The sequence below is a fragment of the Strongylocentrotus purpuratus genome, unplaced genomic scaffold (assembly GCF_000002235.5).
Source record: "Strongylocentrotus purpuratus isolate Spur 01 unplaced genomic scaffold, Spur_5.0 spur5_scaffold_17, whole genome shotgun sequence".
Classification (NCBI taxonomy): domain Eukaryota; kingdom Metazoa; phylum Echinodermata; class Echinoidea; order Camarodonta; family Strongylocentrotidae; genus Strongylocentrotus; species Strongylocentrotus purpuratus.
The window spans coordinates 3,540,526-3,568,295 of record NW_022145602.1 but is presented as its reverse complement, the minus strand read 5'-3'; the positions used below and the strand labels follow the sequence as shown (position 1 = coordinate 3,568,295).

The following is a 27,770-nucleotide window of genomic DNA, read 5'->3' as shown; positions in this document are numbered from 1 at the left end:
AAGTTCTTCGTATAATATGCACTGTATAGTATGCACATGCACTTTATTGCGATCTGGACGACAGAAACGAGGCGAGTAAGACGACATGTTCTCTAAATTTTCACCACAATGTGGTGCTTTGTAAGTGAAAGTCCATCTGTTGTGAGAGAATACAGAATACCTCATTCGGAATTAGGACAAGTTTTATACGACAAAGTAAGTATTTTCATTTCCAAGTTAATTAAAATCAAATCCAATAATTGTGGCGCTGCACTGCGTTGACTGTATTGACTTGTGTTGTAAATAATGATTGTTGTTATTGCCATATTTGTTGTTGCAGGATTAATATTAGACAGCAATAACCATCTGATTTGGGTAATTTCTTTAATAAAACTGACATTTGTTGTCATTCCCCAATACAGATGGCAACCCAGAGATCTCGTACCGTGGGGGTGGCTATGTACATATTTTCGTCCACGACATTTTCTCCCCGATTTTCTTTATTTAGATCTAGAGGGATCTAGGCTAACTTAGATCTAATTTCCTGATTTCTAAATCAGATGTAAATTAGGTCGGTATGTCATTTGTCCTAATTACAGTTATCAAAATTTGATAACTCAATATTAAATGGATAATTTACGGACTTACTTATATGAATTATCCAATTTGTATCTCAGAACCGCGAAGCAGTACGTTCATGCATTCGAAATATTACCCGGCGGCCGATATATTTCCGGGTCCACCTACCAAAACATAGCCAATGGCCAATCAGAGCACTCGTTTCGTGGGAGCTCGTTGGTCAAGCCGGGCCGACTCGTAAGTAGCTACGGTAGCTATTGGACGTTCGAAAAGAAAAAATGAATATTCATCAACTAAAACCAAGACGGATAATGTTGACGACGAGACTTTCTCGGATTAATCATTAATTTAGGATCTAAATGAGCAAGCTATCGTAAGTCAAATAAGCTATATATATGTTATTTTTAATTTGTGTTATAATTGCAGCAGTTATGAGGATGTAAAGAGTGAAAATCTTGTTGCATATCTCATTCATCGCGGTCCGGTCGAACCGAACCATTTGTTCCGTACAGTGCCTCACAGAAAGAGGTCCCCAGACTTCAGTCTCTATAATCGGAGGTCTAGTGGAGCCAGACCTAGTCTCAGTGGAACAACCGACGATTAGAGAGACTGAAGTTTTCGGTCTAGATTAATATGTGCATATACATGTAAATACATGTATAGATCCCTATGCCTATAAATATAATCATGATGATAGGACAGCTGAGCCTAAGTTTTAGGGCTCAGTAATGATATGATTTATGAAATAGGATGTTGATTTTACCAAGTTTTGATTGTGAAATTGCATGTGTGGTCCAGCCTGGAGCTGGAGAGTGATGTAGACTTAGCTAGATCTACATGTAGTCTAGGGGCGCTGGTCTGAGAATTAGGATCGTCTGCATAAACGAGGATATCCTCATAAAGACGGAAAAATTGCGTCCTAAAAAATAAGGATTGTTTTTTCATCAGCGCTCTGTGGGCGTGGGTTTTGGGTTCCCTCACCGCCGGTTGGCGATGCGAAACAACGGTTCTGTGTAAGAAAATAACCCCAGTTCACCATCTACTTTTATGGGTTGTTCGTCTTCCCGAGGAATTATCGCTCATAACGTGAAAGTCTGTACAAAGTCGATGTAAAATGCATCTCATGATCTAGAAAATTATCGCGGAATCATTTTTTTTTGGCACCACCTTCACGCGGATCAAAAATAAAAAACGTCTGCGAAAATGCGAAAGATCCTTATTTTTGCGGACGCGTCTGTCCATGTTTACGAAGACGATCCTCATTTATGCGGACGGTCCTTCTTCTCGGACCAGCGCCCCTACTAAAAATGTAAAAATAATGTGTACGCAATCACCCATTCCCGCTAACCTACCTTAGGCCTTGGCCAGACTCTACAGCTTTAGAAAGCAGAAACGAGGTGTAAATTAACATTCCAGCATACGACAAACCTTGCTATTACTGTAGACCACGCTTTTCCCATAAGGCCCAAGGCGCTTCCAGTGAATGAAAATTAAAATAACTTAAATTCATGTACATGTAATAAGAAAAACAGTCTTACCACTACAAACTGCAAAAAAGATGTGTTTTTAAGGCCTTTCTGAAGGAAGTAACTGACGGAGACTGCCTAATTCTAAGTGGTAGATCATTCCAGTATTTTGAAGCAGAGTAAATGTAAATCACCGGCTGACCTGGGCTAATATATTTGTAACTGAATATGTGAGACAGAGAGGATCACTGGCTGAACTCAATGCCCTGGCAGGTGAATAATAAATTCAAACAGTACACTGTAATCTAAATATTGTGGAGCTTGATTATTGAGTATTTTGAAGACAAACAAAAGTAATTAAAAGAGTAATTATTGTTTGTTTCAAAGGAAGCCTGTGTAATGATCTCAAGAGTGGCTGAGATGGACGGTCCCTAGAAACCTGAAATATCAATCGGGCTGCCTAATTTTGTACATGTAGCCGTTCCACACAATTCAATTTAGTCGAGGGAATAATAAAGAGGAGCCCATTACAATAATCAATACGAGATAGGACTAAAGAACGCATAGCATTATTGCATGCTGACTGGTCAATCTTCTAATTCTATACTGTAGCAATATTCCTTAAATAAAACGTAACCATACTACAGATGTGGATTGTGGAAAATATGTTCAGTCAAAGTTAACTCCAGGAAACTTCCGAGCCCGTCATTCATACAGCGGGTTGGGTCACTTTTTTTGAATAGTTAACAATTTTGACTTGTAAACAATGTTTTTCGACTCCTCTGGGCATCGTTCCAACTTCCAACTACTTGAAATTATAATTTGAAGAAGTCTTTGATGGAAAAAGGGTGATTCTTCGTCTTAAAGGGATAGTTGAGTTATGTTGCAGAGGGCGCTACACAAAATATTTTTTTTGTGTGAGATAATGAAAAAATTGAGTGTCAAATTTGAAAGAACATACAATTTAAATGACAATATCATCTTTGTTTGATCGAAATCGGTTCAGAGACGGCTGAAATATTCATAAGGTGACTATAATGATTTCTAATACTTGTGTACCACAACAAATATTACATGTAGATCATTTGAAAAAGCAGTTGAAAAAAAGAAATAGCGCCTTTTACGTCGTATTTCAACCAATGCCGATGTTAGCTTTTATGTTGGCATAATCGTGTTGGTTATATTAAGCACAACCAGCTGGCCCATGTACATGAACATGTATTGTTATTTTTAATGAAATAATTAATTAACTGTCACCATATTTTTTTGAAAGTGGAGCTGAATTGGTATGATCGTATTGGCTAAATTTCACACATTTTGGGGTCTAGAATTACCTTCAAAGCAATTTTAGGTTCTAAAAGGGCTCTAGAAATGTCATAAGAATAAGAGCAATAAAGATGCACTTTGAAGGCATTTTTTGCGGTCTGAAAACAGAACTCCACTATCCCTTTAACCCGATGATTCATCCATGTTGTATCGTCGAATCAACATGGCAAAGAACAAGTACATGTATGCATGTGCGGTAGCTACTTAGCAAATATGAATATTCATGCTATAGATAATTAGATATTCATATTTGCTGCGTCGCTACCACATCAATTTTCTGCAATTTTTTGATCATTTTCATTGATCGTGATCAGAATTTATTATCTGCTTTCACCTGATCGGCCAACAATCAGGCCTCGATCCGATCAATCGGTTACAGGGTCACATGTGTACACGTGTGCATGGAGATTCTTCTTCAGAATCACCTTTCGTAGTAGTAGAGGTTTCCGGACAGGAAGTTGTTACCAACTGACTCGGAAGTTATTGAGGGTTTGTTTACAAAGTTACAATCTCCTGCATGTGTGCACTTGCCACTTACTGTACACTGTAAGGTGTACTGGTATAGCACTTGTACATGTTTTGATCTGTATGATACAATAACCAATTGAGGCATTTGACAAAGGAGCAAGTGTTTATAAATCAACTGTTTGATATTACTTCAAGTTTCAATGCTGCATTAGGCGTGATGTCAGGCATTTTGAGGGTCTGGAAACGCTCTCACGCACGACGCGTGCTAGATTTAGAAAAACCCCTAGGTATACCTTATACGTGTGTTATACCCTCGCCCGCGCACTTGCGCACAGTCATTCAAATCTCACGCATTGCTGATCTTTGAACTTGGCGTCTCTGCTACATAATGTAATGTATTCCTATTTTTTATTTCCATTTTAGGTATGTGAGGACCTGGGCTTGTTGGAGAAGAGTTACTTTGGTCTTCGCTACCGCTCCAAGCGAGGAGAGCTCCTGTGGCTCAATCTGAGAAACCCTCTCGTTGTTCAACTTAGAGGGCGCTCTCCACACCGACTCAGTCTTCAGGTCAAGTTCTTTGTTTCTCCGCAGGAACTTCAGCAGCCAATCACGAGGTATTACTTTTAAAACAAAAATACAATTCGTTCTGTTATCTTCTTTTTATTTAAAATAAATTTTCCAGTTTTGGATGCTGTGTTAGACATGTCATGTTTCGTATGTACATGTATACATAGATGTACATAGATGTACATGTATTTTTTGTTTGTGTAGTCCAATGTATATGAATTTACAAGCAGAATAGCTACATGTATATGGGTAATTCCATAAATTAGGGACCCACTTTGTGACATTTTTGGTGTCCCACTTACAAATAAAGGAACCCACACATATTTGTGGCTCTGAGTGAAGACTTACATTAAATAGTGGAGTGAGATTGTAAAGTGATTTCCAAGCATAGCATTGCATCGTCATACCTAGAATCACTTAACAGACTATTTAAGTCTTTACTCAGAGCCACAAATACATGTATGTGTGGTTTCCTTATGTACATACATAATTGGGACACCAAAAATGTCACAAAGTGGGTCCCTGATTTATGAAATTACGCACATATTACACACATGTAGTTGAGAGTAGTGCCTTATAGAATAAACTTTTCTCTTTCGACCCAGCGGATGAATTTAGGACTGATGTCGACAATTGTTGACAAGAACTGATCAGTAATTGGAAGAAGCACTGAACCAGTTACTGCTGCTCCAGGGAGCCTACCCGCAATAACAATCAGGGATGAAATGAAGCAGAACAATAATAGAGAAATACTGAATACTGACAGAGCTAAGAAGAAGTACATGTATTACAAAATACAGAACATTTTTATTTGGAATCCTGACAAATGTTAACTTTATTCTCTTGGATATTTAATTAATTCACAGTTACCGGTAATTATTATTCATTAAATGTCATCAACATCAGAATCTTTGTTGACATAACGTCTTCATGCAAAACTGGCATTTTGTCAACGAAGGGCTCGTTAGCAAGCTACATTTATACTGGCAATCACTAGTGATAGTTTAGTTATAAATACAATACATGTATGAAGAGTTGGAGCAACAAATTACTGGTACCCCCCCCCCCCTACCAAAAAAAAAATACTTAAAATTTAAAGTTAACAATATATGTAGTCGTTTGGTGTCCGTGAATAATTTGGGGGACAAATGAAGCAAAACAAAACAAACATATGTCTAGACTCTTGTTAAAATAGAAGATTTTAAGATAATAAAATTGCACCCAGTAACTTTCACATTTTCGGTAGAAAGAGATGAACTCAAATGAACAAGGAAGTACAGTACATTATACAACATGCTTTAACTTATATTTACATGTACATTGTACTAAACAGTTAACAGTCCAGAACTACATGTATGTCTAGTCTTGGAGAGAAGGCGTTTATTTCTGCAGCGCCATCTCTTTTGAATGCTCTTTCACTGAGGATCCGATCACTAGAATCCCTAGAAACATTTAAAAAGAATCTAAAGTCATATATGTTCGCATGTTATTTTAGTTAATTATATGTTGAATGTACATCTATGCATTTTTTCTTCTTTTCTTTTCTCCCCCCCCCCCCCCCTTCTCACTTCTCTATGTATCTCATTCTAATTCTATCCCTCTGCGCCTCAGAATAGTTTACTAGATCGATGGCGCACAATAAATGCTGTATTATTACATTAGGTATACATTACTAGCTGCATTATACTCCAAGCAAAAGTCATTGATTTTTCTCACATTCCGTTTCGTTGCATACAACTGTAGCAACTACCGGCAAACACAACGACAAAGCAAAATCTAAATATCCATTATCCACCTACCATACTGTATAAAGTGTGGTTTTTTGAAACACCTGCCAAATTTTAACAGATTTTTGCGGTGTAAATGCAAACTGTGATAGGATACAGAATTTTGCTCAGGTGACTCTCCTCGCTTCCGTGCTAACGCATGCAGGGCACTGACAAGTGGCGCATGGGCACTACTCACCAAAGTGACCAAACAATCAGTATACATGTATATACAGTATGCAAATATTTTTATTTGTTTTCTTTTCCAGTGGTGTACATGTACATGTAAATGACACTCCCCCAAATCAATGATTTTTCACCATGGTGTTTGGAATGTGTACATGGGGCTACTCACAGGTTTTCAGACAAATGGTAACAACATGTGTAAACAAGCAAATTTTTTCCCTGCATACATGAACATGTACATGTACATGTGTACAGTGTATGTATTATGGATTTGCTTGTGTGGGAAACAAACTTGTAATGTAAATATTATTAGAAAAGATTGTCATGTTGACTTTTCTCTTGTGGGTTGGTCACAGACAAGTGAATGCATGGTGCAATGCACGTGAGCTAGCTCACAGATTTGTATTGATTGTTTTTGTCTTCAGCATGACTGAATCAGTGTTTGACAGCGTATCGTTTACGCATGAGTCGCTCTGTATCATTAAACAAGTTCCCTGCGTTGAAGCCCTATTATCTTTCCTTTTGGATGGGTAGTTCTAAAATTTAATTGCATACATATAATTTACCTTCAGATACTAGTTACACTGTACATGTATTAATTTTTAGAAATAGTTCAGTACTGTGCATGTACACTGTAGGTAAAAAGAAGTGGAAAGTTAAGGCTTGTTCAGATAAGACGTGGCAAACTGATGCTTTTTTTAATATGTAAAAAAGTGTAATTTTGCTTCACAATTCTGAATCATATAGCACAGAGTCCTTTGTTGCGCACAATTGATATTTATTTTACACATTAAACAAAACTTGATGGCTTTTCTGCAGTGGTTAACCGTGCCATACATGTATCTGAACAAGCCTTTAAGATTGATTTTAGGATGGTTATAGTGATAGAATTTATTTGATATTACTACTGTGATATCACTAATTTATGACTTACACATACATTATTTGTTTTGCATTGAACTCTATGCAAAGAGTTGAGGGCCCTTTTATGACTTTCGGGGGCTCTTTTGGGCATTTCAGGGGCTACATGTAATTTGCCCTGAGCCCCTGTGTAATTTCCCCCCTGCTCTACTGCATGTACATTAAATTGGACTCTTGCTTCATTCTCCGCAGACATATCTTCTACCTCACACTGAAGAACAGACTCCTCCTCGGTCACTATGCGGTCACAAACGAGGAGAAGATCAAACTCTTTGGCCTTATTGCCCAAGCAGAGCTGGGAGACGCTGACCAGACCCTACCCACCCAGTACCACACTATCCTGCCAGATCTCAGGTGAGTCATATTGAGGTTTGTGGATTGTTTTACTTGACCGCTAAGAAAGCTTGCACCTGTACATGTTCATGTACATGTACATGTATATGTTTACAATAGAGGTACAGTAGGCAATCAGGGGGCCAACAGTGAAAAAAATACACGGGGGCTCAGGGCAAATTTGCCCCCGAAATGTCCAAAAGAGCCCCCGAAATTCAGGACAGAGCCCCAGTAAATTTGCATAGAGTTCAATGCAAACAAATTTTAGAGTGTTATTTTTATGCAGGCAAGCTTGAAAAGTAGCCCCTGAAAAATAAATATTAATTTTTTCCCTGGGGGCCAATGGCTCTCCAACGGCATGGCCTCATCAGCTCCAGTTTGCCAAATAGCCCGCTATTTCTGATTACAAATCACGTTTTCATCAGCTCGAAACTCAAACTCGTGAATTTTGCTTGTGGTCCCGCATAATGTCCTCGAGCTGGTGAAGACGCACTGGACAAATAGCGGGCTATTTTGCAAACTAGCCCAAGATATATTTGGAAGTTTTCCCGGGCAAATAGCCCGCTATTTGCGTCTTCACCTGCCAAATAGCCCGCTATTTTGTGATCAGGCTAATTTCCCTAATCAGAAATATCAGGCTATTTGGCAAACTCAAACTGATGAAGACAGGTCTAATGTGACTTGGTAATGCGGATCAATGGCTTATCAAAAGCCATGAGCGCATTGATTTGTTTTGAACCCGGGACCTCCCAGTTACAAGACCACTGCTCTACCACTGAGCCTTCGCGCATCCTCCTTGTTTGAAGATTCTTAAATTAGATTTAGAGAGAAATTTGAAAGAGATTTAGGAAAGAAGAATTGTGGTTCAAAAGGTTGACGGTTCAAATCACGCGCCCGTACTATCGTTCTATGGCAAGACATTAATCCACATTTGCCACTCTCCACCCAGGTGGAAATGGGAACCTGTGAAATTGCAGGGTCCTCAGGAAGAACAGCTTTGATGCTGATGAAACAAAATTATTGTTATCATATATTTTTATACATTTCACTTTCATGTATGTACATGTACCAATTTAGAAAATGCTTTTCCTTGCCTTTTTTGTACTTTTTTTTTTTGGGGGGGGGGGGGGGATTGCCCCCTGCCCCATTTAGGCACATGTATGCCACTGCATACATTACATGTCAAGGCCAATATAATGCTAATAGCAATACTGTTCTTAGCTTATATATATTAAATACTTGTACATGGTTGTACATGGTACAAGTAGGTCATTTAGTAGGAGAGGAGAGTGGGCATTGAAAAGCATATTTAACATGATGTACAGACATGAATTGAGTACAGTACATACATGGATGTCTGAATGAGAATAAGTAGGGCAAAATTTCAAGCAATGCCTCGACTTAACCGACTGGTAATTGGCAAGAAATGTCAATTCATCACTGCCCACAGCGAACTACCCACAATGATGATGTCATAAGGTGGACTACCTACAGCGCCTCTAACCACATACATGTAGAGGCGTTCACACACACTCAGCAATCAGAGGGATAGATAAATATTTTCAGAATTGTGAATTGAATCTCACTTTTTAGGTGGTTGTAAAGAAAGAAAAATTTGTAATTGTGAGATCTTGATGTTGTAATTCAAGTTGCATGAACAGTGTGTTTTGTCAGGAGAGGAAAAACATTTGAGGTTATAATTGCTTTGTGCTACATGTACTTTAAGAGCAGGCTGGAATTCAGTGATGGTCGGTGGAGTGCTTTGTGCTAAATTCAAGTTCAATTAAAAGAAAATAAAGAAAAACAACAACAACAAAAACAAATGGAGAAGAAAATAATTTTACTCATGAGAACAGGTACAACAAGTTTGAGATTTCAATAGACCGGTTTACTATCGTGTTCAAATTTATGGATGCTTCTTTCCACGGGACCTACATGTAGTGACAAGCTATTCCATTAACCCGTTATTAATGAATGAACTTAAATACTTGGAATCCAGTCTGCATACATACATTACTTATTGCTATGTCCAGTGAGCATTTGACGAGCTTTCATGTTGTCAAGAACAACCTTTGTTTAAAGGCCCACTGCACTACTTGTAGCTACTTGCGCCCTCTATATAACAAACAATGCCTTATCGGTGACCATTGGTCCCCCATGATCCTCTTTTTCTTATGTTAACTGAGAGCTGAGTTGATGAGATAACCACCTGTCCAGTGACCTTGCAGGGCAGTCTAATCCCTCCTGTAAACTACGGCAGATAAGCTTTAAAGAGTATGAAATGAATATGAATTAGTAAACGGTCCATTGCTGTTCAAATCTCACTTTTTTTAGCTTGTGTGAATGCACCTATTGCTGATGTCATAGGGTTGCCTTCCTGCAGTGATTACATGGGCCATGCTGTTTCCATATGTGCAGCCTCCTAGCTTGGCAGGTTGTTCTCTCGTACAAATTGAATTTGCAGAAGAATTCAATAAATTCATGAAGTAAACACAAGTCTGATATTTTGATCAATCCATCTGAAAATCACATTGCGCCTTGGGGGCCGGATATGTGTACAGTGAACTACAGTGTAGTATGTATGTACCCACCTACACATGTTATTTGCATCTTATATCTGTGCCAACGATTTGCTGGATGAAAGTAAAACAGGCTGTGTTTGCCTATGCACAAATTTCCTGTAGTATGTCGTTGTACAGTGTGTGTTGATTTTAACTCCTGATCTTTTAAATGAGCAAATCAAATTGGGCATTTGTTTCAATATCACTTCATGAAAAATCATGATAATTATTATAGTATGAATGATTGTATACATGTAGATACAACAACAACAACAAATAATTTTTAAATGTGAAAAGAGGAAAAAGCCCAGTTCATGTATCATCAGTAATGCAGTGCTACAAATGTACTCCATTATGCAGTTTATAACGTGTACAGTGAATACCGGTATGTAAAACATGCAGGTGTACATACAGTGTACGTATGCAAAAGTTGAAATGATTCTTAAATTGTGGACATATTTTCCATCATTTAAGAATATGTTTGTAGGTATTTACTATTTACATGTACATGTACATACCTGTACATGTAACCATATTTCTGGTAAAATGTTAAATGATGTGTTTAAAACAAATGCACCACACATGTACTGTAGGACTACAAATGTTGAGGTACATACATGTACATACTGTACATGTATACAGCTGTGATCACTTTATGCTTGACCTTTTCTGAGAATAGTGGATTAAAACAATGCAGGCAAGACGCAGTACTATACTGCAAGTAAGAGGCCTAAAATCCTCTTACCCCCAAATTTTACTGTACTGTCCATTGTCCAAAGTCACAAATGTACATGTAGAAGAGGGACCCATTTGTTCTTGACATGATTCTTAAAATGATCCCCCTTTTACCACGTTCAATGTAGGCCTAAAAACGGGTTTTGAGGCCTACAATAAATCACGATATTAATATTGACCTGAAGAGTTATTTCCTGGTAAGGCTGAGGCGATAGAGATATAGAGAGAGAGAGAGAGAGAGAGAGAGTGAGAGACAGAGAGAGAGAGACAGACAGAGTTCGACAGAGTCAGAGAGAGACAGAGAGAGATATAAAGAGAGATATAGAGAGAGATTGAAATAGAGAGAGAGAGAGAGAGAAATAGAGAGATAGAAATATATATATATATATAGAGAGAGAGAGAGAGAGATATATATAGAGAGAGAGAGAGTGAGAGAGTGATTATCATTGAATGTCACGTGTCTCTCCCCCTCACTCTCTGCCAAGTGTTAATTGAGATCTTACCCTTGATTTCCGGCTCTGAGCGAGATCGCTTTGAAGTCTTAATTATAACGAGGGGGGCTACGGTTGACCTCATGCTCAGAATTTGGCCAAGTCTGTTCATACTGTATAGATCCAGTCATAATACATTAACGGCATCGTTTAACAATGCTAAATCTGAGATGCATGGATGGCCCTACTTGTTATCAGTGTCTGTGATATGGTGTAAAATTGAAGCCCTAAAAAAATTGCACTTCAAAACGATCATGAAGTGCCTCAAAAAAGTAAAAATCTTTGAGTGACCGGTTTTACCATACTGGGTACCCATTTTCTAGAATGGACTGTAGTGTTATAAAAAAACGTTAGGCATGTAGAAAACCTTATTCTGACATTTCTAATTCCAATCATAGATATCTTGATAATCAGACAGGCTTGTAAAAGTCATGGGATTCATGAATGACAAAGATTTATAATTATGATTGCAGCATGACCTGAATCCAATTTTTTTTTAAGAATCTGAGGCAAAGTTACCCAATCCCTTTAATAAGGATTTAGTTGTATGTCATCATAAGCTTCCTATGACCAGAAGTCCTACATGTATATGGATGTTATTATATAACATGAACAAATTCTCAATTTGAAAACCCTGTATACGATGTGCCGTATATTAAAATATCTGTGTTTAAGACGCACCCCTATTTTTGGGGCAAAAAAAAAGCGTAGGCAGCAAAGCCAGGTCCGTGTTTAAAAACCCAAGCAAGGAAGGGCCTTTATTTTACTGCCAGGTGCAGTTGAAGGCGCCGATTTGTGCATGTGAACTTGTCACAAAAAATAGTAACAATGTCCTCTTTAAAACTAAAGATGACAGACAAATTTTCCTCTAGGTCCAAATGGAAATCTGGCCATACAAGTAGTGTTGTTCTAGTTTCCGAGTGGTATGACTGAGTTGGGAGACATTGCCAGGCACAGTGCCAGGTGGAGGGGCAAAAATCGACACTTAAAAAAAAAGACGCACCCCCGACTTTCAATTTTGTAGATCTACAATGTACATGTACATGTACAAATGTAATTCTTCTATCATGTGCATGTAATACATGTAGTAATACACGATACACATGCAATGTACACTGTAATTGTTCAAATTTGAATCTCAAATTCAAATCATATGCTGATTCCCCCCCCCCCTTTTCTTACATGAAATATTCAAATATTTCTCTTTACCTTATTAAAAATACATGATCCATTCTCAACATTTGCATACAGTGAGGAAACAATAAATGAAGTCCTGACAGCTCATCGTGAGGTCATTTTGGACACCATATTTCTCTTTACCGTATTACATTTACATTATCCATTCTCAATGTTTGCATATACATGTAGCGCTTAGAGACTTCGGTGGTAAGCGCGTTATAAGAAACGTTTTGATTATTATTATACAGTGAGGAAACAAATGAAGTCCTGACGGCTCATCGTGAGGTCAGGTCGGACAAATATTTCTCTTTAACATATTACATTTACATGATCCATTCTCAATATTTTAATACAGTGAGGAGACAATAAATGAAGTCCTGACGGCTCATCGTGAGGTCATGTCGGACACCATGACCCCGACGTACGCAGAGATCCAGTTCATCGGCAACGTGAGCAAACTGCCCGGGTACGGTGTGGAGTACTTCTGTGCAGAGACCAAGGAGAGGGTCCAGGCTGTTATAGGTGTCTGTACTACAGGGTTGCAGATCCTAACACAGGCTAGGGAACTTATGCACAGGTGAGGACAATATATATTTTATAATATTTTTTTTTTTTGGGGGGGGGAAGTTTTTATAATTTTTACTTTCTTTTTCTTTTTCTCCTCTTTTTCTCCTCTTTTGTCTTCTTTTTCTTCTTCTTTTTCTTCTTTTTCTTTTTCTCTTTTGTCTTCCTTTTTCTTCTTCTTTTGTTTGTTTTCTCCTTTGTCTTCTTTTTCTTCTTTTCTCTTTTTTTTCTTCTTCTTCTTTTCTTCTTCTTTTTCTTCTTTGTCTTCTACCCTAATTCTTCATCTTGTTATTTTCTTTCTTTTTTTCTTTCTTTCTCCTTGATTTATCTACATTTTACATTTTAGCTATTATTATTATTATTATTATCTACATTTTGTATTTGCCAATGATCTGAAGTAGAAAGGTCATATATATTTAGGATAGATTCCTCGACTGTGCATTGTACTGATTAGTGTACTGATAGTGGTTGCCATAGCAAAAACAGGGAATTTAAATCCCAAAGCCCTCAGGAAACAAATATATGCAAACAAATTTATGGAAATACATTTTGTCATAGTGTGTGATATGCGTTATACATTGTCTTTCTAAAATAGGTCAGACATAACAAGATACCTGATATAATAAGATAATTTTCTGGCACAGCTCTTTCCATAATTTTGTTTTTCTCACCCCTACAACGACAAAGCAGCTGAGATAACAAGGTAATTGCCATGGTCCCAAATTCCTTGTCATGCACATTCGCCATGGCACTAATGTCCTTTGGCAAGACATTGATCTACATTTGCCACTCTCCACCCTGGTGTTAAATGGATACCCGGTGGGATGCGAAAGATAATGTGGATATATGAGCAAGTGCCTGCCTAAATGTGCATACATGTACATTATGTGCGGGTAAGCCTGTATCCGATGACCGAGGTAATATCTGTAAAGCGCTTAGACACATCATCGATGTATTAAGCGCTATATCAAACCAGAATATTATAAAAAGTTACAAATTTTTATTATGTATGAACCAAATGCTACTACTATTGTTGTTATTGTTATTTTGTTATTATTAATATTACAACTTTTTTGTAATGTGCTTTGTATATACACAGTATCAAATATGAAGAAATCAGTAAAGTGTCCTATCATCAAAACCACTTCTCAGTCCACTATTACCGATCATCTGGAGGCACAGGAGTTGAAGACGTCCTACGTCATGTAATTTCTATTCTGTGTGAACCAAGAAGTACCGGTACTACAGATGTTATTATTGTTAATTTGTTATTATTATTACAACTTTGTAATGTGCTTTGTATTCACACAGTATCAAATATGAAGACATCAGTAAAGTTTCCTATCATCAGAACCACTTCTCAGTCCACTACTACCGATCATCGGGAGGAACAGGTGTTGAAGACGTCCTTACAGCCCTCAAGTTTCGCCTCAGCTCCAGGAAGATCGCTCAGGCTCTGTTCAGAGCATTCACAGAGTCACATACATTCTTTAGGGTAAGTACATTTGTGTTTAATAGAAAGAAGGAAACTGATGTACATGTACACTTTAATGCAGATGCTCCACTTTGAACACAAATAGTGTATGTTGCAGAACATTAATAAAGCTCCAAGCATTATGCACATGAAAAGATATCAGGGCCCTGTTTCATAAAACTTGTTAGCAAAGTATTATCTAAAGTTCTATCACAATTTTTTTCTCAGCCAATCCAATGCCACGATTTCAGTAGCTTATAACAGTTATTGTAACTTGTTATGTTTATGAAACAGTGCCCATAACTCAAGAAATGAGGAGTCATACATGAACATGCACTACAAGTACTTTTTACATAGAATTCTTGGCTCTAAGCAGACAATGTGCCCTTGAATAAAAGACACCCACTGATACCTAAACATTTGTGTTCACAACATGTTTCTTGGCAACCCCAATAACCATTTAAAACTTCAGCCAAGATCTCACGATCGGCTTGGCATGTGTTTTCTATTTTGCACAGGTGCTGTGTGATTGCTACTCATTTTGATATTAAAACAAGATATGTTTTAAAGGGCTTTTATCCAAGTGTCAGACAATCGTGGAATTTAAATACAACTAGAAATTTAATTCGTCATGGGGACGAATTAGGTGGTCTGTCTTCAAGTCTTATGATGTATTATAATATTTACTATATTGAGAAAGGGAGAAGTTATATAGACATGTAAACAATGATGATCATGATGATGATGATCTTGATAGTAATGGGGATGACGATGATTATGATGATCATGATGATGTTGATGATTATCATTAACAGACCACGATGACATCAGACTGAAAAAAATGAGAGAACATTTAGATAGTACATAGTCTCAGCTACAACATACTCAAAAATCAACAAAAATCAAGCCGAAATAACGGCGATATTGCTCGCAAAAGACAAGAATGTAGAATCCAGATTTGAGAAAAAGTCATCTCCCATAAGGATTACACGCAAAAAGTAATGGATCTAGTGATAATAGGGTAATAATAAAGTAAATATGGTTGTTTATTACATTATTTGCGATTGTACGTGTTTTAATATTCAAAGGAGATGGTAGAGTGAATGGTCAAAAAGAAAAAAAAGTGAAGAAAAAAAATTGTTGGAGACGCCCGGACTCGAACCAGGGACCTCGAGGTCGGAAGTCAAGTGCGTTACCGATATACCAAAACATTTCCCATAGAGATTACGCGTAAACGGAAAATGGAATGCACAAATCCCACTTTGTAATTGAAATATGAGCATGATCCCGGCATCTGATCGAAAAAAAAGGGCACACTTGTGATAGCTTATTGTCTCAGCTACAACATACTCAAAGTTCAGCGTAAACAAAGCTAAAACGACGGAGATATTGCTCGCAAAAGACAGGATGTAGAATCCAGTTTTGAGAAAAAGTCATGTCCCATAGAGAATACACGCAAAATGTGAAAAATTGACATGCCTCCTTTAATCGCAAAAATACGCCATGATGCCATTGTCAAAATGAAATATCGTGATATCTGCATTTGTAGAGAATTGTCTCAGCTAGATCATATCAAAATTTGGAAGAAAATTGATCAATATTTACAGAGATACAGTCTATTTTCCAGAAATCTGCTGACGTCATAATATGCAAATTGAAATTTTGAGTTGGGAGGCCATTATGATGACGTCATGAGTTAATTGAGGGTCAAATGAGACATGAAATCATATTTCCAATTCATACTCTATCAAAATATGGAAAAAAAATTGGGTTCAACTTCCATCCTAAAGCGCTACAATGGATTTTGTATAGGCATGTTTTTGCCCATGTATGCTATGTATTACAAGAGCTCGCACGCACGGAAATTATCTTAAACGGACGCTCATTCCGTTATTAATGGTCAGAAAAAGGTAAACAAGGTATCAAAATGCTTGAAAAAATGTGCCAAATATGATGACAGAGAAAAATTGGCGATTCTATGTTGGAAAATACCAGTACGCGCGAAAACGCGCGCGCATGCACGTGTGCGCGTTTTTTTGCAAAATGCTTAAAATGGCCTAAAACGTATGCAAAATTAATTTGATAGGATTTTGAGCATTTTAAAATTTTGCGCGCGAGCTGACGCGCGGACGTACGCATGCGCGCGCGTTTTTTGACCTGAAATTGACCGGACGGATATTGACCTTAATCGTGATAAATATGAATGAGAAATGCTTTTCCGTTATGAAGATATGATCATGAGTAAAAAGTACCAAAATAAACACAAAATGGCGCCTGGATGACGTCATGAAAATTTGATGACCTTGAAAATGTTACTGTCACGTCTCATGACAATGGCCTATGACTGTCCAAAAATTGAAGGAAATTGATTGAACCGATCTTGAGTTATCCTGTGAACAAAAAAGTGTGAAGAAATAAATAAAAATAAAGAATAATAATAATAAATAAATAAATAAATAAATAAATAAAGAAAGAAAATTCTGACGAAAACAATAGGTGATCTGTCGTTGACAGACCACCTAATTATGTATGAGCCAGCCTTGAAACATTTCAGAACAAACAGATTTTAAACAGGGCAGCGTTTCGCTAAACTGTCGTCATTAAAAGATTCCCAATTTTAAAACCTGTGTTTCAAGAGTGTCTTTTAATAGCTGTATTCACACACATGTTTGGACCATAACTATTCTTATCTCCTCCATTATATTTTAACTCGTATCATTCATAAAGCACTGAGATTATACTTCTTTCACACAGTTTATAAACCTGTATTAAAAACCCTATTTCACATTTACAGTGTGAGAGCGTTGAGCGGGTCGTGAGGCAGCAGCATTCACACACAGGGTTCGGGTCGTTCCTTGTCCTAATGAAACCCGACACCTCGAGAGGCAAGGTGTTCAGGTTCGATGTCGGTCACACCAGACGCCAGGCCTACGACAGCGCATGGAGGAAATTACACCCTGGAAACAGCCCTACACAAGATGTGAGAACTTAGACAAATTATTACAATATAAGCCTTGCTCCGATTTTATACAATGTATTCACCCCTCCCACCTGCAAAAGAAAGAATGTAACCATAAAGAAGAAAGAAAAAGTGACAAGAGCATTCATGCATATGTACATGTAGTTCACTTTGTATTTTAAGGCCTGTATAAGTCATGACAAATGGAAAGTAAATTTGATTAAATAAGAAATAACTGAATAAATTTAAGAACATGTTTTATGGACAAGAAATCTTATGAGGCTGCTAGAAGTGTTAATTTGTTTAAAATCAATACCAGTATGACTTTAATGAGAAAGAAAATATTGGAAATTGGGAAGAGAAAATTATCATGGAAAATTCATGGAATAAGATTTAGTAGGATCTGTTTAATCTGCAAAGCACCTTTAAGAGGAAATGTATTGACATGTGATTCTGTTTCTTCTTTTGCTTTTACAGCAACGATGGTCCTTGGACCTGGAGAACTATGGTGCGCAGCGCACATGGCCAGTGTCTAGTACGTTAAGAAGCACGCATTCCCAAGAGATTCTACTGAGCAGACAGCCGACGGGTAGCCAGCCTCCTGTACAGATCCCTAAACCACCCAGCGCTACTCAAGAAGATGATTCCAGTCCGGATTCAACTCCCGAAGGCACTCTACCGCACAAGGTCAGGCAGCAACGTTCATTCCTTAAGCTTGTCTTCATCAGACCAATGTTGCAAAATGAACTGCCATTTTCGGACTCAGGATATTTTCCTGAAGCTCAAAATTGCGTTTTCACCGAACGATAACGCTCATCACAAACTAGCTTGGACCGAAGGCTATTTGGGAAACAAGACCAAGATTTCTCTGGATATTTTCTAGACCAAACAGCCCGCTAATTGCACCTGGGGGCTGTTGAAGACGCAAATAAGCTGGCTAATTTGAGATCGGGCTAGTTAGTATAGCAGGTTATTTTGCAACTTTGGTCTGGTGAGGACAGGTCTATTGTGTCTCTACAGGAGACCCATAAAATAGCTGTGTTGTCTACCTTAACGGAATATAACAAATCTGTTTCTGCAGAAGCTCAATAAACCACTCGCTCACATGGCTCACGTAATTGACCATTTACACAGGATGTCTTGAAAAATGGCATTGTATGGGCGCTAAGTGCAATATCTCATTGTATCACATGACTTGGAAGGGATATGTTAATGAAATATTTCCACAGAAATGAGATACGTGTAGCAAGCATACCCAGAGAAATCCACCTGTAGAGACAGGTGCGCTTTTACCGTTAATGTGATTATCAGATTATGGGCCCATTGCATAAAACTTAACATTGATGGTAACTTTGCCATCATCAATGGCCACTACCATGGTAACAGGGCTCAACGGCCAATACAATTCAAGGTTTCAATGGTAAGTTTTGTGCAACTGGGCCATGGTATATTTTCATGAGAAGAGCTTACCTGGAAATTAATCTGTTAGACCCAGAAAGTTAGGGTATTTTGAAAAATCTAAAGAAACGTGCTGATAATAATAATAATTAGATTTGCTTATATAGCGCCTTACACTTACTTAATCAGAAATCTCTAAGCGCTCTACAATAATGCAGCATAATTGCCCTGGCTTTCACGCGCTCTGCGTTTCAAGGAATAAATTCCTACCAGGTCCCCATTTACTTCACCTGATAGATGACAGCGCCAGTGAAGATGTTTCACATCCCACCGGTGCCATCACTACAGTGAAGAATTGACTTGAGGGATATGCAAGACAATGAGAATGTTTTCTTTCATTGAAATTTGCCAGTTATTGAATAGTTTAAGTTTGAATCACACAGTTGCCACTGCACAATTGAAGGGGAATGGTGATCTGGCATTCACCTTGGGTTTATTTCATCAAAGATATAGGGTTAGGATTAGGGTTGCATTCAGGTTTTAAAAGAGACCTGTGGACCCAGTTTTTGGTGCAGGGGTTAGTTAAAGAATTATTTCTTTAAGTTTATTGACTGTAGAGCAGTTGTCTCTAGACCATATGTCATAGGACATGCAATATGTATATGTCAGATTTCTAATGCGAGTAGAATGTATTCTTTGATTGCAAGTCCCCTGTAATTTGAATGGCATGTCTTCCAATTCATCAGTAAAGTATAATTTACACATAACGGCCATCTGATGAAGAATTTCAATTGATCCAGATTAGTCACAGGCCCTTATATGGTGAGATTATACTGTTTCACATGCATGTCAATCGTACTGTTAGATTTTTTAAAATATTTTGATTGTAGGCCAACAGACATGATGGAGGTAGCCCGATGAGTGCAGGTCCCGCTGAGGAGGAGATGATGGAAAAGCTCCAAGATCAGCTCTCTAACCTTCAGGAATCGAGGCTCTGTCAGGTACGAACTCGTTCAAGAGTCAACAGAGAAATTAGCACTCGGCTGTTTCCTCAGCTGTTCAGGAACAGCATCCTCAAATTCTATTAACCCGTTGCGTACTGGAGCCGAGTCTTCCTTGTATGATGTCTATGGGAAATAGAGAATTCAGTAGTCAAAGGCATCGTTTAAGAATGTTCAAAATCTGAGATGCATGGCCCTACGTGTTATCAGTGTCTGTTATATGGTGTAATATTGAAGCCCTAAAAAAATTGCGCTTCAAAATAATCAAGAAGTGCCTCAAAAAAGTAAAAATCTTTGAGTCACCGGTTTTACCATACCAGGTACTCATTTCCCCCAACAGATTGTAGTGTTATGAAAACCGTTAGGAAAACTTAAAATTTGATTTTGATTTTTAATCATAAATATCTTGATGATCAGACAGGCGATCAGCTTGTAAAAGTCATGGGGTTCCTGTCTGACCTAAAGGTTAATAATTATCATTGCAGCATGAGCTAAATCCAGGATTTTGTTTAAGAATCTGGGACAAAGTTACCGGATCCCTTTAATCCATTGCCTCCTGGAGCCGAGTGTTCCCTGTACGATGTCTATGGGAAAGAGAGAATTCAGTAGACAAAGGGTTAAGTCGGGTACAAACTTGATGCAGCACAAATTCACATGGCTAGGATCATTTATGCAGGGGTAAAATGATTCTAATAACTATATTTACGTATAGTTATTGGAAGTAGTGCACCATTATCACTCAAGTTCCTCAGCTGTTGAGGAACTTCATCCTCAAATTCCAACAAGTCTCGTACAGACTTGATGCAGCACAAATATGAATAAACACATGGCTCAAGTCACTTTTGTGGGGGTAAATTTACTCATAGTGATTAGAAGCATTGCTTCATTAGAGAAAAAAATAAACATCTATTTTCATTCATTTATGGATTGATGCAACTTCGAAATGAGCCCTTTTCTGGAGATACAAGTACATGGCATTTTGTAACACATTGCTGGTACTTGTAATATATAAGATTTGTAAGATGCCAAATCTACTTTCAATCAAATGCTCAAGGCACACAGTACTTGGTCAATGGGTACACGGTAGGTTCGCTAGGTGATAGGGCTCTTTCTCTTTCTCTATCAAGACCCATTAACTCATTATTCAATTAACAAAATCTTACAGCCCTGGGGGGGTCGTTACTCAAAGATCCCAAGAGAACTTAACTCTAAGTTGGACTTAATTATTATTGAGAGCCATTTGTAGCCTTAAAATAAAATACATTCAAAAGCGAAAATTCAAGTATTTTAGACTTTTTATAAATTCCACATGAAGAACATAAAATATCCTTGACATTAGAAATATGAATGATTTTAAACATTTCATGCCTTTTGAAATAACTTTTACAAAATATTTCATAGATGCCAACGGCTTTCCATAATTTGTTAGTCCAACTTAGAGATAAGTTCAACTTGGGATCTTTGTGAAATACCACCCCTGGTTTTTCATTTTGCACAAACCCTGCATCTTATGATTTTACCCCTTTTTCTTCTTTTTCCCCTCTGCTGCCCTCTACTGTTAGGTTTGCCTGGATAATGAGATGACCACCGTGTTCTGTCCGTGTGGTCACATGTTCTGTTGCGAGACGTGCTCCAAAGAGTGTAATCGGTGTCCGGTTTGCAGAGCTGAGGTTATCTATGTCCAGAGAGTCTTTTTCTCCTAAAGCCGAATATTGCCTTCTATTACAGAGTGAAAAGAGTTCTTTATTTATTAGTCTGACAGGCCTTTAATTAATTTGAAAGATTGATAATGACAGTTTTCTCGAAAAAAGTGGCCTCTGTGAGTTCCTTATTTATTAGTCTGACAGGGCTCTAATTACGTCTATTCAGAGCCAGAGGGACGTTAAATCTCTGTTTAAAGTATATGAGTTAATGCCCTTCTGGCTTCAAACAGACAATTTTAATGTGAAAGAGTAATAGTAGTCTAGTTGGAAAAAAGGGTCACTGTGGACTCAAGAGATACATTTTTGGGGTTATATCCAGGTTTTTTTAATGCCTGAAGTTTCCAGTTGATGATTGTTTTAAAGACACATAAAAGTGGAGTCTCATTGGGAATTAGACACAGTTCGGGTGTTGTTGAGTGGACTATGAGTTTGCTGTGTGCAGACTTGTACACCCATTAATGGTATTTCCACCAAGTCTGGTGTCAGCGAATTATGACCTTCTGCCCATGGAAACTGTGGACCCACCAACTTTAATGTCTGTTACAAAAGATATGCTCATTATTTACCCATTGTTTAATCATTAATTATAGTCTTGGAAAAATCATTGTGTACCCTAGAAAGTATTCATCTTTTTGGAAGTATCCAGTTGACTATTGTTTTAAGGTGTATCACAAAAGATATTAGCGAGTTTTCGCACGACGATGCAAGTGCTCTCTACGGGGTATTTAAATGAGCTCGCCATCCTTACTAGCTCGACTTTCAACCCTAATACGACTAAATACCGTCGTAGGTTTGGACGCTACACATAAATTTTCGGTCTGTGAGTGCGATCCCCCTCTAAGATTAGCATTGTAGAAGGCCGCGTTGCCGGTTGCGAAAAACTCGCTATTCTCATATTTGGGAACGGAGGCGCCTGTATTACAGCATATGAGTATGAGGGAATTCACTAGTCAGTTGGTTCAGTTAATGAAAACTTACAAATGTTCACCAATATCCTGGCTCCGAACAGACAAAATCTTCTGTTTTGAATGTGTATAATGTATCAGTATGTAAAATGGAGTGGTTATGGAGCAATAATGTGTACTAAAAATATCTTCTTTTTTCTAATATAATATTCTGAATGTTACGTACATATCTATGCACTTAGTATGTTAATAAGTAGATTTTTTTTGTAGAACAAAATATGAAATTAGAAATATTTAAAGCACCATTTTTATGCACCAACTTCCTGAATACAGAGAAGTTTTTCATGTTTCTCACAGATATAATTGAGCGGAACCATTCATTTTGGTATGTTTTGGATGTATGGAAGATTGACCATGCACAACTTGAGTGTACTTGAAGCACTATTTTTTCAGATCTGGAAATGGATACAACAAAAGCTATTATCGAAATGAGTAAGAATGTAGAGCAGGTACCAATCACATGTTCGTGTGATGTGAGTTGGTCTAGCGGTACATTTACTTGGTCAGCTCTCTGTCTTTGCCTACAAACTGGCTCAGACAACCCCGGTTCGAAACTGAGTCACATCTTTCAGATGGTGACATAAGAGGTCTGTCCCCAGACGTAATTAATCATATCTGATTGATACACTTCTGTAAAAATCCAATTACACACATGTTCCTTTGAAAGGGTTCCATGACAATGCTAGAGCGCTGCAATGGCAGCACAGCTAAAGCAGGGGTAATAATCTCCAAGTTTGGAAGCGCTTAGTGATTGTAATAAGCGCTATATAAAAACTGAGTATTATTATTATTATTACTACTCAAAATACACATGAACTTGGGGTACCGCTATCCCTAGTTGTCACTTAAATTGCCCATGTAAGCCCTCTTTTATGCCGCATCTTATCATCCTTGAATTGTGAATCTGTGTTGTTTTATTGGTCCATTTTGTTGATCATCCATCCAATACCATAAAATGCCTTTAATGTAACTCTGTTCTTCCATCATTACAAGCCTTTACATGTTCATCTCATTCCCGTCACATGTTTGTCTAATGCCGTCACGTGTATGTCACATATCCGTCACATGTCTGTCACATATCCGTCTCAAGCTTGTCAAATCTTTGTTACATGTCTGTGACATATTAGTCATGTGACATGTCAGTCCAGTCATGTGTCTGTCACATGCCTGTCACACTTTCGTTACATATCTGTGACATATTAGTTGTGTGACATGACACAGTTGGGTGTCTGTCACTTATCTGTTTACATGCCTGCCACATGTTTGTTACGTGTCTGTGACATATCAGTCATTTGTCTCTTGTCACTCACATATCCGTCACAGGTCCATGTCATTTGTCCGACGATCTTCACCTTATCACACTTGTGTACATGATAATCATGTTCCCACCATGCATGTCCCTTTGTCTGCATTTTTTCATATCTTTTATTACAGAGATAATGCTCTTCTGGCTCTAAAAAGATTGTCTCATTTCTGCCTTTTTTTCGGCACATCTTTTGCATGCCCTTCCTATTGAATGTAGATGTTGTCCTTCACATGACATTCATGACAAGATTTGTCCTTGTCATGCCCTTCATGTTCATGATATGTGTCCTTCACATGTTTTTCATGCAGTGTTTACATTTACCGGTAAGCGTATTACTCTCATAGCATGTCGGTGATCTGTCACTCAACAACCTATCATTTATCTACATTTGCCTCCCCTTACACAGGTGTTGAAAATGGGTATCTGGTTAAGCGTTGATTCTCAAAATGCGTCTGTTGGTCCATGGTAGCTTGCTGGAAGCCAGGATTATAATGATTATTGTAGGTGCCTTGAAAATGATGTAAAATTAATAATTTGCATATTATACTTATGGCTATTATTACTACATATAACAGACACAGAACTTGCTTTGCATGCGAGGTATACATGGAAAGAAATGTGAAAAAAAATATACATGTATGATAGGTATTTGGTATATTACGGTATATTTGGTAGAAACGGGTCTCTCTAAAAATTTGCACAAAGCACATTTGTATATTTAACCAAGTATTCAATTAATCAATTTTGAAATGTCGCACAGTAGAAAGTAATTGTAATTATGTGATTCTCAGCATAGAAATAATGCAATTTTATTATATAATAATCTCACATAAATATATCTATCTCTCTCCTTTGTTACATAAGTTATTGAAGTCATGAGAAGTTTTTGACTTAGAGATTTGATTGTATAATGTGACTGTTCAACTAACATGAAGATAATGTGAAAATTACATTCTAGGTTAAATTGCTATTCCATTTTAATATGAAGATGGGATATAAGTGGAAGCGGTGTAGGAAAATATTGATGCAGATTGTCATTATGTCAGTAAACATTTATGTGACTTAATGCCTCTATTATTGAATAAAATTGCCATTAATACTTTTTGCGGTAAATGATACTAATTGATCATGTATTGCTAATGTATTGCTAATGTAATCACTTTGCACTTTAGATGTGCTATTGGTAGTTTTTATACCTAGTACATAGGAAAAATTATGTTTGTAGAAGGTGATCCTATCATGTACTCAGAATTGAGAGATCATTTCTTTTTTTTGGTTGAGCAACGAATCTTTTATACAAGAGTGATTGCGTAAATTGAATGCATTGTACAAAAATGTAGAAAGAACACCTACAAATTATATATTTTGTTTTATATCTATATATACAGTATCATTTGTAAAATATTAACCATCATTTGGTCAAAGGTTGTTGGCACCAAATGTATGTAAGATGCATGCACTGTTAATAAACATTGTCATATTCTTTCAACTTTGTGCATTTTTGTAATATTTTGTTGAGTGATATGTACAGCATCCATCAAGTAAATGCCATGATCTCAGTAACTTGCAATAGTTATTGTAACTGATTGACAATTTTTATGAAACAGGGCCTAGGACTTGACCTTCCAGTATTGTACTGCCCCACACTTGTGAACACCCTTTCTCTTTCTTTCTCCCCCTTTCTCTTTATCTCTCTCTCTCTCTTCTCTCTTTCTTCTCTTTTTCCTCTCTCTTTCTTCTCTCTTACTTTCTCTTCTCCTCTCTTTCTTTCTCTCACTCAGTACATCTGCATATCAATTTTCACCAAATTCTTAATTGATACAGCTCAGTCAGACGTATTGTTGGTATTATCCCACATTACCGTTTTATATCATTTGATACACAATGCATGGTTGAAGTAGGGTTTCTTTCTTCCACTCTCATCCCTCTCTCTCCTTCTATTCCTTCGCCTCTTACCATCTCACTTTCTTTCTCCTTGTCTCTCTCTTCTCTGTATCTCCTTTTTTCTCTCACATGTTTATATCTCTTTTTCTTCAAATGATTGATACAGGTTAGACATTCTCATTATTATCCCAAATTACCATTTTATTTCATTTGATACACAATGCTTGATTAATTTAAGTACCGGTAAAGCTTTTTAACACTGCTCCGTAAAATAAGAAAATTATAACAAATGCACTGTCGATAAAGAGCAAAATATAGTTTCAATATAGACATGATTAAAAATAGATTCTAAGCTTTGGTACTTGACTTGGAAGGTGTACATTTCATCTTTATATTGTCACCAACAAATAATTCTCTAATTTAAAATAAAATCCCTTAACCCTATCGAAGCAAGAGATATTACATAATCATGATTAATATTTTAAACATATAGAAAGTGGTTCTGTGTATACATCACAAATTTTCCAGCAAAACAATTTTAAAATATGAGAAAATCTACAAATAATAACCTGAGCACAAGGCAAATATCATATTTTGCTTGTACTTCTATATCTATCTACGTATACCTTTCCTAGTACTGGGTTATGGGTCATTTACTATATTTTCACATTAGTCACAGCGACTGATGTTTCCTAAAGCTACAAAGATAACAATTAAAAAGATAATAGATGCTTTAAATTATTAGAGATAGAAATATAGGAATAGAAGTTAGAGAGAATAATTAAAAGAGCAAAACAATTTCCCAATGAAAGACTACAGTGAGACATTTTCAAAAATAAAATAATATCAGATTTTTTAAAAACACAATTTGACATACCATTACAGAAAATCAAAACGAAGCCTTGTAATAAGACATTTTGATTTATTATTTAATTTCTTCTTAAAAAAATAAAGATTTATCACTTTCCGTAACGAGGATAACAAGTACATATGATGTTGATAACATTTCAATAAAGATTAAATTTCTCTCCTTAAAACATAGGTCTTTGTTTCTCTGCATAAATACATTTATATATCCATCACCAAGTTAATCTACGAATAGAATACAGGAATACATTCAGATTTTATCCATATAAAAATAAAAATAAATTGTATATAAATCACATGATATAATAATAGTAATATGTAGTTATTCATTTCTTATTTCAGATACACGAAAGACAACTCATTTCATTGTTTTACAGTATAAAGAGATTGGAATGCAAAACTGTGGTTTTATATTTCTTGAATATTCAATTACATGTACAGCATGTAGTATACATTAAAACAGATGGGAGTGAAACAACGATTAAAGTATAAGATAAACAAATCGTAAAACCAAGATAATGTTTCATATAATTGTTTGGTAATCCAATCATCCATTCCAAAATAATGACATCATTAATCTTAACAATTTTGATGAACAAATTAATCCATTTCATATAAAAAGTAAAATGAGACGATATATTATAGATAGAATTTAAAAACAAAAACAAACGCTGGATTATTATCCATGTCATATGTCTATCATTTTAGAAGTATTGGATGGATGAGGAAGAGTAGTCGGGTCAGATGATCCGTATTAATTTCCCTGCTCTTGTCAGGCAGGATACATCTGTAGAAACAATAGACAAAAGTTAGTATTATTCAACAAAAAGAAGTCATGCTAGTCATAGTAGTAATAGTAGTAGTAGTAGACTGTGGTAATATTACTGGTAATAGTAGTAGTAGTATTATAGTAGTAGTGACGGCAGGAAGCGGAAGAAGGAGGAGGAGGAGGAGGAGGAAGCTAGAGGAGGAGGAAGCTAGAGGAGAAGGAGAAGGAGAAGGAGGAGGAGGAGGAAGCTAGAGGAGAAGGAGAAGGAGAAGGAGATGAAGAAGAAGAAGAAGGAGAAGAAGAAGGAGAAGGAGAAGGAGAAG

General features: G+C 37.0%; 2 protein-coding genes across 2 annotated transcripts in view; one reads left to right on the top strand and one right to left on the bottom strand.

Annotated features, from left to right (window-relative positions):
• LOC115925151 (E3 ubiquitin-protein ligase MYLIP-like) lies at positions 1 to 25,416 on the top strand. The gene is made up of 9 exons (XM_030988466.1): positions 1 to 195; positions 4,242 to 4,432; positions 7,451 to 7,612; positions 12,913 to 13,134; positions 14,433 to 14,616; positions 17,390 to 17,575; positions 18,032 to 18,241; positions 19,843 to 19,953; positions 21,516 to 25,416. Exons 1-9 carry the CDS (start codon positions 109 to 111, stop codon positions 21,654 to 21,656), a joined length of 1,494 nt encoding a protein of 497 aa, XP_030844326.1. The 5' UTR covers positions 1 to 108; the 3' UTR covers positions 21,657 to 25,416.
• A 572-nt stretch (positions 25,417 to 25,988) lies between these two features.
• LOC584110 overlaps positions 25,989 to 27,770 on the bottom strand; it is a 156,611-nt gene continuing 154,829 nt past the window's right edge. Inside the window, exon 139 of the mRNA XM_030988112.1 lies at positions 25,989 to 27,465. The gene's annotated coding sequence lies outside the window, so the exon portion shown is untranslated. The remainder of the gene's footprint in view (positions 27,466 to 27,770) is intronic.

What these genes read in the sequence shown, in the direction of transcription:
- LOC115925151 (XM_030988466.1), top strand. Translation starts at nt 109, where the DNA reads ATGTGGTGCTTTGTAAGTGAAAGTCCATCTGTTGTGAGAGAATACAGA. An exon ending in ACTATCCTGCCAGATCTCAG is followed by an intron (nt 7,613 to 12,912) that starts GTGAGTCATATT and finishes ATTTTAATACAG; the next exon opens with TGAGGAGACAATAAATGAAG. An exon ending in AGTCACATACATTCTTTAGG is followed by an intron (nt 14,617 to 17,389) that starts GTAAGTACATTT and finishes TCACATTTACAG; the next exon opens with TGTGAGAGCGTTGAGCGGGT.